Source organism: Anopheles ziemanni, chromosome 2 (assembly GCF_943734765.1).
Source record: "Anopheles ziemanni chromosome 2, idAnoZiCoDA_A2_x.2, whole genome shotgun sequence".
NCBI lineage: Eukaryota > Metazoa > Arthropoda > Insecta > Diptera > Culicidae > Anopheles > Anopheles ziemanni.
Genome location: NC_080705.1, coordinates 45,374,912 through 45,388,937, shown reverse-complemented (window position 1 = coordinate 45,388,937; position 14,026 = coordinate 45,374,912). Strand labels below are relative to the sequence as shown.

The 14,026-nt window shown below is 38.0% G+C and overlaps 1 protein-coding gene across 1 annotated transcript in view; it reads right to left on the bottom strand.

The window, feature by feature from the left end:
* Positions 1-13,768, bottom strand: part of LOC131293655 (protein sax-3-like) — a 36,627-nt gene extending 22,859 nt beyond the window's left edge. The window contains exon 1 of the mRNA XM_058321731.1: positions 13,603-13,768. Coding sequence (XP_058177714.1) covers positions 13,603-13,768 — 166 coding nt within the window. The remainder of the gene's footprint in view (positions 1-13,602) is intronic.
* Between the last annotated feature and the right edge of the window lie 258 nt (positions 13,769-14,026).

Here is a 14,026-nt window from a genome sequence, read left to right as displayed (position 1 = left end):
AGAGCAATAAGGGTCTTATGAGTGATTTATACAACAGCAGTTTGTTACATAAGTTTAAACTCGACTTCCTATTTATAAAGCAATAGAGTGATTTAATCGTTCTCTCGGCAGCACAAATTTTTTGTTGGACGTGTTGTTTGAAGGTAAGCCTTTTGTCCAGGTAGATCCCAAGGTATTTGATTTCATTTTTCCAATGAATTTCAGTATCGTTAATGGTTATATTGCGATTTGGGAGTTTCCTTTGACTCGTACATCTAGTAAAATAGATTGCCTCTGTTTTGGATTCATTGATTTTCAGCTTCCACAGACTACAGAACTTTGCGTATTGGTCGATCCCGGAGGTCAAGCTATTGATGATCTCTTCCGGGTCACTAGAAGAGGAGGTTATTCCGAAGTCATCAGCAAAAGCAAATCTTCTTACCGATTTCATTTTTGGGATATCCGCTGAGAAGATATTAAATAATATTGGGGAAAGTGCGCTACCTTGTGGTAGGCCAGCCGGGGGATTGAAGACATCTGATTTTGTAGAGGATATATGCACAGCACATTTACGATTTTTAAGGAAAGAGTTAATAAGAAGAATATGACTGGGAGGAAAATTAAAACAGATGAGTTTATATAGCAAGCCGTCGTGCCAGACCGTATCGAAGGCCTTTTCTAGATCTAAGGTCACTAGGCCGGTGGACTTTTTAATATTTCTGTCTTTTTTTATAAGGTTAGTGAGTCTGTGAAGTTGGTGAGTGGTTGCTAATCCAGGTTGGAACCCAAACTGATACGAGGGAATAATCTTATGCTGTTTGAGGTGGTTGAATATTTTTTTCGCCATGATTTTTTCCAGTATTTTCCCCAGACAGCTGAGTAAGCTTATTGGTCTGTAGTTTTTGGGGTTAGTAATGTCTTTGTTTGGCTTTGGTATAGGTATGATTTTAGCAACTTTCCAACCTTCTGGGAAGTAGTTTATTTTTAAGCAACAATTGATGATAAATGTTAAATAGACGATAGCTTTCTTAGGCAGATGTTTAAGGGAGCGATTGTTTGCTAAATCCGGACCAACTGATTTCTTTGATTTAAGTTTATATAAGATTTTACTTATTTCTGCTGGCTTGCACATTTTGCTGGGGGACCGCGTGGGATGTGACTGGTGGTAATCAAAGAATGTCTCTAACGTGGAGTGAACTGTTCGTTCGATTGCACTATTATTTAGGAAGGTAGATTTGTTAGCGTCTTCGAAGTGTGTTTTTAGCGCCTGGCATTTTTCTTTATCTGTTAGTAAGGTGTTTCCGTTAATTTTCAGAGGAGGGGTCGCGGTCTTCGTGCCTTTTATAATTCTAACAAATTTCCAGAGTCTGTTACTGTTAGGAGAGCGGTTTATCGTGTTCAGATTTTTTTCCCAAGCTTGGTTTCGAATCTGGTCTATCTCCCATTTTACTTTGTTGGCAAGATGGTTGTATGTGGACTTTAGCTGAAGGTTTCTTCTGTTCCTTTGCCATTTACGTCTATATATATTCCTTAGCTTAATGTTTGCTAGGATATTAGGGGGTAAAATTAGTTCGTATTTCACAAAATCAAAGCAATAAAATACATTTTATTTATTACCTCCGCTGGTCCTTGTTGTTTCGATCATCCAAGGAAAAAAACTAAATCGGGGTATTGATTATTTGAGTATCAGTTGCTTCCACCACAACAGCTGGAATTTAAATTATGGATAAACCTTCTGTTTGGCTTGTGTTTTTGATAAGTATTTGCTCAAATGTTGAGTAAGGATAATGCCTATATGGGTAGAGTTTTTAAGCTTACCATATTAGCAGTGGCGTCTCGTCCACCTGAGCAACCTGTGCACTGCACAGCAGCGGCGTCTCGTGAGAAAATGAGATGGTTGTGCACCTTCAAAAAAAGAAATACCTTCTTAGGTAAACCATATAACGTGGTTTGTTAGAACCAGAACGACACGACACACGAGGACGAATTTGGTCAGGATGTTAAGTGAAAGAATAGTTTGAGGAACCGTGAATGGTCTATTTAGTTCTGCAATCTTTAATTGCTACTCAATGGATCTACATGAAAAAACGAGTTTAACAGCTCCTCTACGATGCTCAATGTTGATGTATAAATTTACTGGTAATTTCACGCTAAATAGAACAATTGCATGAACAATCTTTCGAATGAAACTGTGTGCACCAGCATTATTGCCCAGTCCAGCGTGCCTGCTTAGACATTTTTTAATTAGCTTCAAATTGTTGGCTATATTTGCGTGTTTGTTTCTTCCATTTTATTCCAAAGTTTTATTTTCTTCCAAATTTACTTCACGAACGTCAATATCTACTCGATAAATAAATCCGCGGTTATTCAATGTCTGTGAATCAAATTCTTATTTGGCAAGCCAGAGTCACCTCGAGTCCGGCCTGGGTACAATCTAATGTGCACAAGAAAGGCACCTATACATCGACAATTTCACATTGACGCATTCAACACATGCACAAGAGAACTAATGTGCACATATACGATTGGCTGGTGCACTGACAGAAGTGCCCACCCGTACACAAAACTGATCGACTTTCCAACTGGATTTTGAGTCTTGCTAATAAGAAAACTAGCGCTTCTTCACCGTTCGTAATGAGAATGGTATTATGCGACTGTGGTTAAGAGAACTGTTCTTATTTGATTAAAGATGCTCGTTTGTGGCAGCGGTGCACCAGCAGAAGTGCCAAGCGCAACGTTGTAAAGCGTTAAGTAGATTTTGAACGCAACTATTACGGGAGTAAATAAACAAATAATGTTGTGATTCATTTTATAAATTCATGACTGTGCAGTGCACAGGTTGCTCAGGTGGACGAGACGCCACTGATGGTATGGTTTACCTAAGTAGGTATTACTTTTTTTTTAAGTGCACAACCATCTCATTTTTTCACGAGACGCCACTGCCGTTTAGTAATGTAAATTTTACTACTTCAGCTACTTATTGCAATAATGAATGAAAAGAAATAGTATTCAGCCGTAACTAACCGTCTTGGGTCCTGTTTACCCATACCCAGTGATTGCAAGACTTTGCGTAAGTGAATGCTCAGTTCTCTCGTACAGGGAAGGGCCCGGTCTCGTTTGGGATTCGAACTTATGCCTGCCAAGGGAGAGCCCATTAGTCGATTTTCTAAACGACGTAACCGTTCGGGTGTGGCTGATCAAGAAGAAGATTTAATTTGACTGATAAAAGTGTAATCAATTAACCATTCGGTACTTGTGGCATTCTTCTGCGTCACTTAGGCTCGCCGATTGAGAGTATGAAAGAGTAAACATGTAAACATAATAGACAACATTGAGTGATTCCGATTGGCTACAAGTAAATAATTATCGATAAAAACAAATAGATTTATCATTGTTGGATCATTACTGAGACAGATTTATTCAATTGTAGTGCTTACAAGTCATGAGCTAATAGTAAAAATTAATGTACAGGGTGGTGACACAAAGTGCAAACATATCATATTAGGACTTAATTTTTCGTATAGTACACTCTACGAAATTGTAGATTATGTTATTTACAGATGGATATTAGACAAATGACGTCCCCAATGAAAAACAGTTTGACCTTTTTCCGATATTGTGCTGCACTCTTCGAAATATGTCCATAGAAATATTATCAATGGAGTGGTTTGCGTTCGCTTTTAGCTCTTCTTCTCAACGAAAAAAGACGCTCGTGTAAAAGAAGGCTGGTGTAAAGACAAGCGTCTGCTGTCCGGGTATCAAGCGCTAAACGACTCGTGGTTTGTGTGTTTGCGGGAACCCATCTCTTAAACCAGTCAATTACCATCTCATTTTTACTTCGTACAAGTTTCGTAAATTGACGGTTATTTATAATAGTCCAATGTTCCAGCCCAACCCTGTACAGGCTGGCCCCGGTTTTCGTCACCAAACGGGACTTTGACAGCAACGAAAACCGGGGCTAGCCAAGGTTACTAAACACTACACAGGTTGCGACAGAGCAGTTTTGCTCGGAACCATTTTGGATATCTTGTTTACAATTTGTCTGTCAAAATAACGGTGGTGTTGTTGTGGTTTGCAGGAACGATGGAGATAATTTAGTGGCTTGCATAAAAATGCTTCTCTTTTAATCTTCTTTTGGTTTGCTTGGACCATGGCCGTATAGGCTGTGATAAGTGTAAGATGTGAGAAATAACATTGCTCTAAATCGTAGAATCAGAGGAAGGACCCAATGTGTACAATGAGTTGATCTTGAAGAATGAAAAGAACTTCATCCATTTGTACGTCCTCAAGAAACCGTTTACAGGCACACCGGTACTCAATTGCAAACTACGATAGGGAAAATCAGGAACTCATCGCGTTTGTAATGTTGAACGATGGCGAGGTCGGCCTAATGAAGGACATGCTCGAGAATAAACTGCTACACCCAAACAAGTGGAACAAGTATCTCTACACCTGCCTTTTTGAGTTGATGCCGATGAAGCAGCTTGTATGAGACGGTGTTCGAAATCAGTTAGCATTTTATCAAAATCAATTACAGGTGGCCTCTTCCCGCGATATGGATAGCCAGATAATTCGTAAAGGAAATTTTCAAGGGCAAAAAATAGTCTATAAACATTCAAATTAATGATAGCACAAAGCTGCGCAAGGAAGGTCGTACGCTAATGCCCCATTTAAAGACGTGCAGCAGAATAATGCTAAAATCAAGCAACGGAGCTATTGGCGGAGTTTAGAAAAATGGGAAAATTTCTGTATTCGTCGGTGATACGGCACTGAGCACTATACATTAACAATGGTACACAGTCATTCTAAGATTAAGACTATAATATAGGATTAAGAATAATACAGGATTAAGACTATATCTATAACAGTATAATATAATACTAAGCTTATATCTATGACGGTACTATGTAATATATTGAATTATGTTGTAATTTTTTTCATTTTTTTGACCGCTTTAGTGTTAGCCTGACCAAACTTTCTTTTGGTTTTATATTTAAAAGTATTAGCTGTTTTTAAGTTTATGTAACGCATTCTTACTATCACTCGTTGTTTAGCAAAAGAACGAATTATTTCTATTGGCAGTTCTTCAAAGTGTTTTTGTATCCTTCTAGTAATTTGCTGCACTATGCCTGAACCTTTCATTAAGCTTCCGTCAGGATTCATTTTAAGAAATATTTTTTCCATCCTTTTTCCCCAATTTAAAAATTCGTCTGATGGTTCAAACAACCCACCGCACGATAGGTGCTGCACAAATGTTGGGGGTTGACAATAGGTATGGTCTAATTTAGTTTTGAATGTATGTTCCCCCAGATTCAAATTGGAAAATTTAGATTGGTGTTTTTTTGCAATATACCCAAGTATATAAGCCAATCCGTCAGCTTCTTGTTCAGGCAATTCTATGCTAGTTTCACTAATTGAACTAAGTGAACTTCCGTCTGGCATTGAGAAATTATTTACATCTTCCATTGCTTCCACATTTGGCAAAATAGGAATTATTTCGGCTTCACAAAACATGGAGGCTGAGATAAAGAAATCGTTGCTTCCAACATCACATGCAGTGCTCTCTGTTGTTGTAATGAACTCATCTTGCTCAGTATTCATAGCCTCAACGGTTGTTGTCTGGTTTAGCAAAATGCTGGGTGATTTCCCTAAAACCATTATACGTATTCTATACAAACAACTGAGAGGAGAAGGATGATCGTAAACTCCCCCAATTTGTCGCAATTGCGAGAAAAAATTCTCTAATACATCCTGATTTAGCTGAAAAAAAAAACAAAAACATGAGTTCAGATGTTACAAAATATTTCAAAATTTAAATATGAATTACCTTATGTGTAGAGATGAAAGTAATAGCATGTTTCGTTTTCATATCTGCATAAACCATTTGAAGAGATTTTATCTGCATCAGAATAGAACGTTGAAAAACTTGCATCGTATTTTTCCCTGGGATGGTCATTTTTGATACAGTTTCATACATATCTGTAAGAGCTCGCACTTGATTGTCGCTACCAATGAACGATTTTTTAAAATCCAATTTCGCGTAGGGGGTATACGAATTGGATATACTGAACCATAAATCAACTTTTTCAATGAAATCCGCCAAAAATTTGGCACCATCATCTTCTGGAAAATATCGTCGAAGAGCTATAGCGGTAGTCCGAGACAATAATTCTGCTGCTCGACGAACATTTTGACGCTCTTGGGGAGTCATATCGACATGTGATGTGGTAAGCTTGAACAAAGGAGTCATTTCGGACTCGTTTCTCTTTGCTATCAGACGGAGAAGATTACTTGCTTCAATTATTCTACCATTATACTCAAATCCGTGATCCAGAAGCCAGTTTCTTAACAATTTTAAAAGATGCGGTGTATCTGGGATCACATAAACATTCTGTTTAGTTTTTGGATGGATAAAATATGGTCTTTCAATGTCATCCCGTGCTCCTAGCTCTTTCCAACATCCTAAGTTTGTTTGACAATTATCGCTGACAATCGCCACTACATTAATCATTTTATCGCTAAGCCTAGAAATTATATCAAATAATATTTCTTTAGTCATTTTTTGATCAAAAGCAATAAAGATGGGTTGCTTCCAATTCTTGAATAACCCTCGGATCATTACTACCTGCAGGTAGTTAAAAGGACCCACCACTTCATCTGCTGATGGATCGTACTCTAATATCTTAGAAACCTTCATTTCATCGAATGATAAAACACACTCTCGTTCCCTAGGCTCTAATGTCTGCGCAAAAAATCCTATAAAAGTTAATATGTCTTCCAAAATACCTTGTTTCATGTCTAATTTGCTAGCATATCGTTGTAATGTTCTTATGGATGGTAGAGGATAATTTAAATCTGTTAGCATGTAACGGTAGGCCCTTTGACTGAAATATTTTAGTGTGAATGCCGCCGAAAGTTCTTGCTTAGTCCATTTGACTGTTTTCTTAATATTCAAAATTAAATCTATTTGATTTGATGACAATGTCCCTTTTAGATTTTTCTTCATATTTTCTACAAAATGCGCTCGTGGCCATTCTTCCTTAATTTTTTTAGTTGTATTTTCTAGTTCTTCTAGCAGCCTAATGTGAGTTTTTTCCTTCTCGTGAAATTCTTTTAATCTTTCACTTAACTTATTATTAATATCGACCAGTTGCTTATTTCTCTGGTCCATTTCCTCAAGTCTATTTTCTAACCGTAATATTGTTATTGCGTGTGAATTACACTTTGAGCATAGGTTTGAGGTAGATGGAGTGGCTGAAATCACATTTAAACATGTATTAGCATGGTTAAAATTAGTGCGGCGGATTGGTTTCCCAAAATATTACCTTCCAGTTGCTGCAAAGAAGATCCTTGTATATTTTCATACTGGTTCTCCTTGTCGACAGAAGGGTGAAAAACATCATTAGCATTTTCGTCTAACAGGATGGAAGGAATTGCTGGAAGGACATATTGATTGCATAAGTTTCACTAAAAGTAGTTTAATTATCTCACCTTCAGGATTGAGCCAATTACATCCATGCTTAACTGCCTGCGTACTACCTAATTGGTAATCGGCTTCAATAAAATGTTGAGAGCACACCACATTATTTGATTATGGTATCCAACCCGTTTCCTTTCCACAAAAACTTATCCATTTTTGTTTAATTGGTTCAGTTGTGGGAAATTTATGGAACCATATTATTTTATTAAATTTTTTCACATTATATCTATTGTTTTTACAAGATTTCACACAACACTTGAAATTAGAAGACATGGTTTTTGTTGTATGGAACAATTTTCAATCAACTCAATAGATTTCGTGTTCTTATAACGCCTGCTCTCGTGGAACTGTGAATCTGTCCCTCCACTAACTTTAATAATCTGGTTAAAGCCTTCTTTGATTAAAAATAGCAGCGCTTATGATTTTTCGCTGTGAGCGCTAACAGTTTATTTAAATATTAAAAAAAAAAATCTTCGTTATTCCAATCCGAACGTAAACAAACCATTCCAACTTGTTTGTCAAATTTTTCTTTCATTTTTTTATCTCCAAGCGGTAAAAATGTTCTATTTGTCGCAACCTGTCTAGTGTGTAGTAACCTTGGGGGCTAGCGGACTAAATTTCTTACGTTTATAATACCTAGTCAAGACTTGACTAACACAAAACAAACGTTGGATGTGATCATTATTCTCGTCTGAATTTTCAGTGGTTGATATGAAGTTGTTCTTCAAACTATAACAAAGTTTGTGTATTTAATCAACAAATCAATGGCCATCAACTGTTTTATATTCCGTTTTACTTCTTTGGTTTCCATGCCGTGTAGGTTTACAATAATACATTCAGTGCTTCAAGTGGAAGATATTTTTAATTGAGCAAAGTAGTCTGAAGCAGAAAACCTGCACTGCTCGTTTATAAGTCCATGTTCAGATCTTCTGTCATACAAAATGCATTGATTCATATGAGTAAAGAACAAAGCACGCTACTATAAACCAGCTTCGAACGATTTGTCAAACGACGAAAACCGAGGCTGACGAAAACCGGGGCCAGCCTGTATATTGAAGAATACCCGGTTGACAGAAATTGACATTGTTGCTGGTACTATGTAGTTCCAGCAAGAGTCCCAGCAATCTGCCATGGAAAAACTTGCTGGTACTACATGACAGCTGCAAAAAATTTGAATTTTTGTCAACCGGGTATAGAGTAGTTTTAAATGTTTCAAATGAAAATGCAAAAAGAGAAGTTCGTTTGTCGGAAAATACATCTGCAAATGTCTACGCTGAAAGCTGAAAGAATAGCTTATGAATACTTAGCATGCAAACCCAACAACTAGGGCCACCAACATATACAACCAGCATAAACGTCATGTTTCGGCTAACAGTTTGCGCTTCGTAATGGCAGCAACGCATCTCAGAATTTTAAATAAATATAATAAGTGTTATAATAGAAATAAAGTGAATTTTTCAAGAGAAAAGAAGCACGCTACGTAGATTACCCAGAACCTTGAGTAGTTACCTTAATTTTTTTCTAATTGAGCTCAAGAACATTAGCCTCACGGCCACGAGAGGCGAAAAACTTTTTCGGCACTCACTTTTTCGCGACTGTGAGTGCCGAAAAAGTTTTTCAAAATCTGTGGATGGACCACGAAAATGGTAGCGCAAAAAGGGTGAAAATGTTTTGACAGCTCAAATCTAAGCAAACTGTTCTGCCGTGGTGCGTATTATCATCGAGTCTAGCAAATATTGAACGTTTATTTGATATATTAATTAAAGAATTATCAATTTCATTAAAAATCTTCTGATAAAAGACAGTGTTGTGAGTGCTTTACGATGAAGAGCCCGGCCATGGTTAACGTCGTGAAAACGGTGTTGAAGCGAAAAAAAACCGGTTTTTTCGGGTGAAAATTATTTTTCAGCTGTCGTGGCCGTGAGGCTATTGATTTCAAATTTTTATTCAAATCAGAAGCCCTTAATAGATAAGGTTTTGGTTGTAATTTTTAAACCTTGGTTTGAAGTTTTTACCTTCCACGTTTTTAAAAGAGGAACAAACTATGGCTTACTACTTATGTAACTTTAAGATCAACCAATATAAATGTTCTGTTTGAAACAATATTTAACTCATACAATAAATAGTGTTGGTAGACTCTTGGGCTACACTAGTTTTCAATAGCTATCCATTGTTTAAGAGAGAGTTCCCCTAATGTAACGTGCACCCTCAGGAGATGATAGCCAAGACCGACATACAATCAAAAAGTAAAGTTCTTACGCCCCTTCTACCAAGGAAAACTTTGAAAAAACTAATTTCGTTGGTACCAGCACTTACGGAACTTTCTGCGATTATTGCTTGTTTTCCGGCAATACAAGGCAAACCAGTATATTTTACTCTGCACGGTGCTATTTACAACAGTTCAACGGACTGCGATAAAGTTAGTTCCCTTTTGTTACAATATGCTTGAGTCAATCAATATCTGATAAGTTATTTTGATGTCTAACTCGTAATGTACTTCACCGTCACGAACTTCCTAAACGTCATTCCCACTTCCTAAGCGTGAAACGTTGGGATGCGTGAGTGTCGTGGAAATGCCTGTTTCTTTCGATCTACTTTTGGTTGCCATTAAAACGTCTTCTAATTTACCCCCGATACCAAAGAGTATCGTCGTCACTTGACAATCATCAAACAGACAAATGAACAAAGGCGCTAGGGCATAAGAAATCAACCATGCATATTTATTCACTAACAACAATTTTGTACGAATATTTTAATCAAGTTATCGAAATTGTTGGTTCGTACTCAAAACGCGGCGTACCTGTGGCGGGGTAGATTTGAATCGCGTCCTATCTCCTTCATATAAATTCACGTCTGCTTCAAGGCCGTACCGCCATGAAAGTACATTTCGTGCTCTAAAATCTCTGTCATGAGTTGCAAGGTGTCAATAATTTTGTTGATATTTTTGTTGACAAAATTATTGACGTTCGATCGAGTGCGGTCGATGCTGACGATCGACCGACAAACGTAATCCAGCAGATGGCGCTGGCGCTTCCAACAGTAAAATAAACTAATTAGTACAATAAAAAAAATTAGTTATTAATAAACAATATTTACGTCATTCGCGAACCAACACTTGCGGCAAGCAGACTTAATTTTTAGTTCCCATATCTTTGGTGCTTAGAAAATTTTACTGTGTCGTCATTTGTTCGAACTCCGAACCGCGAATCAGCCACAGGTAGTGATAAGTTTCAAAAGGGAGAGAACAAAATAACTGTTTGCATTATACCAAGTTTAGTTGGTGGCTTTCTTGATAAAACAAATATTCTACTGATAATGTTATTTATCGTAGCATTTCTCTTACTATTAAGGTATCTAATACAACTTTCGTTCGAAGTTTTAGATGCATTGATGCGTAAAAATCAAATCATTGAACAAGGATCGTGTTCACTAAAATCGGTGTAGGATCTCCAAACAAAGAGAAACTTCACTTCACACTTTCATCACATTATTTGATTTTAACATAAACAAGAATAAAGCATTGTTGGTCTGCAAACCTAAAAATGGCCCAAAGTAGCATGGCGATAGAAAAACCTTCGTTTCCTTGATTGAGAGATTCATTTCTTAAAACATCACGTAAGCAGCAGGAAGTGAGTGTCTCCGTTTGGTCGGGTTCGCCGAACGCTTGACAATGCTTTATTGCCCCACACCCTAACCCTTGCGCAAGGACACAACGCTTCAGCCGTGTGTACTGCGTGGTTGTTTCCAGCACAAGAGGGCGAAAACATTAAGTCTATCGCATAAACAGTCATAATAGTCGAAAATATGGTCTTACGTTGCATCGTGCCAAGAGTAAAATGGAGCACAATACCTTGAGTCTTGCCAAGGGCTTGGCAATTCCGGCGTTGCCGTCATGTCTTTGGCCCGTTTGGGCAAACATTCCTGTTGGTGTTTAGCTGCTCAACGCCCTGCTTTTAGGGTCAACACGGCGTTGGTCAACCCAATTAATTCCAACACGCGCTTTCCTCGGCCGTGCTCGTGCATTCACCAACGACTTATCCTACTCCTGGGAACACGGTCTATGTTGGATTGCCAGAGGCAGAATTATTGCCAGGCCATGGGAGCACGTACGTCAGCAACACGGGTTTCGTCCAGCTCCTTCGCTCCTTCTCCATGGCAAGAGGAACAAACGGTCAACTGGATATTGCAGACTACTGGGCCACTTACGTGGATGGTCAATTTTGAGCCATCAGAGGGAAATTGTAGGGCTAAAATATTTCGCTTTTGTTTGTTTTTCTGTACATTCGTGGCACTTTTTCTGCGTATCTGTAACATGGGAAATATTTTCCCGTCTCCCAACTACAAGCAAAAGCAACTACGCAGCATGAATCCTTCTCATGTAAAGAGTGAGGCACGAAAGGACGTGAGCCATCTGAACCTGTTCCGGGTTGTTTTATGTTCTTTTTCGCTTCACTAAACTCTCTGTCAGCTTTCGTAGACGGTAGAACAAGGCCCCCGAGAGGAGCAAGCGTTTTTTTGAGTCACATTAGTGAAAATTGGATGGGTACAATCGGCAGTAAAACGCCATTGGGTAGTAGCTACACATGGTGTGACGCTTCGCACACAATTAACTTTATTTACACACTTAATCGACAACGATTACTTGCTGCGTTTCGAAAGCGTCGCCGTTGCGCACTTGTCTAATGTTTGATTCATTACGAAACCTGATGAGAACATTCTCATCAGAACAAAACATGGTTTTATTTTAACCCTTCAATTCAAATATCAATTGAATAGATAAGTAAAGCTGAATTAAAGATCACAACCGTACTATCAGAATGATGCCTGCATTTCTTTCTCAAATACTAATCGTGTGTTAGATGCAATATCTATGCTGCTTATCTGAGCAAGACATTCCATTTCTTTGTCAATTTTTTATCAATTCTACTAAATGTAATTTCACACTTTCTATCAAACGTGTCATAGACTTTAAACGTTTAAATAAACTAAATATGGAAGATACATTTTCTGAAAAAAAACAGTTAATGTCTTCCGTGTGACATATTAACAAGAATATTAAGCGATAATGAAACCAGCATTACCACGCGATTGTGAGAGATGTCATAGTGTAGTCAAAGTATAAATCTATAGTGACTTTAAAATATCCTGTAATTGTTGATACTACACGAGTTGATAATATCTCTCGATTATGCCTCTAATGTCATCCCACCGGATCCGACTGGAGATACAAAGAACATCAGACGTTCAAAGCCTGAAAGAAACTGATACTATCGATCCGGGTAAGAATTTAAAATGTCCCTTACTTTTGAAAACCAGATAAATGTGGGGCCTATAAACATATCCTTAAAAAACAAACCGTAAAAGCCGCATCTTCCCATAGTAAATGCTTTAAAACATCACCAGCCACAGCACGGACTTCGAACGAATTAATCCGATTCAATCGAGCTGTCAGTTTCATACATACCACGTCAAAGGAACTGAACCTTTGGAACATAAAAATACAAGACATTTTTAACAGTTACTGTTTTTACTTTGTGTACGGCCGTTGCACACTCAATTGTAAGGATTTTTCTAAATCCTAATCTTATTCAATACAACGTACATACTCTGGATGTACCAATGATTAAGGGGTAAACACCAAATTCTATAAACAGTATTTTGCAGTGGTAGGAAACAAACATGGTGGACAGCAAATTCCCTATTGGACTACCGGACTCCATTAACTGTGATTTGGAGTAATATGAAAACTGTCTAAGTAACATGTATGAGCTCGATTCGATCGAAGTCTGTGCTGATTCTGCACAACTCTTTCACCAGCTGTGTTTAGTAAATGTGTAGAATACGAAGTTTGTAAAAAACGATACGGTTTATGATGAAAAAATACGTCTGTGCGCCTTAACCCAAAATCATTCAAGTAAACGGTTCAGAACATAGAATCATTCCAAGCATAAGAATTGTATTGAAACCCACTTTTGTGAATAGGTAAAATTAGTATCGTCACATCTCATATTTCCATTTGAAAAAATGTTCTACTGTAGTTTACCTTAAACCACTTACTAGCCCAGATAGGGTCTATGTTTTACCATTTTTCGAAAATAAACGGAAAGGTAACTGATGAAGACGCTGATTAAACATTTAATTACCTTCGTTGAAATGTAGAATCAATAACAAGTGCAACCCGATGACTCCAACCGAGCCGATATTGCTCGCACCAATACCGCCGGCAAATTTTGGCCTTCTGCTTCGCGTTGACACGTAATCTGGGCGCATCTTTTTCGTCGCACAGTATCCTTTTTCCGTTCGCTTCATCCCACGTTGTTTGCTTCAGGACATGGATACTCAAGCCAAAGATCAATTGCGCTGCGTCCAACGCAATTTTCCACACTCCAGATCCCCACTCTGCGGGGTATGTATTTCCAATTATGCTTCAATTTTAACAGCTTCAAAAACACCGATTCGATGATGATTCGACACTGCCACCAATGCTTATCCGTCTGGTACTGGTCACAACTTTATAGTAGCCCAGGCACTGGGCTCAACACTTCGTTCGGTCGTTTGTTTCGCAAA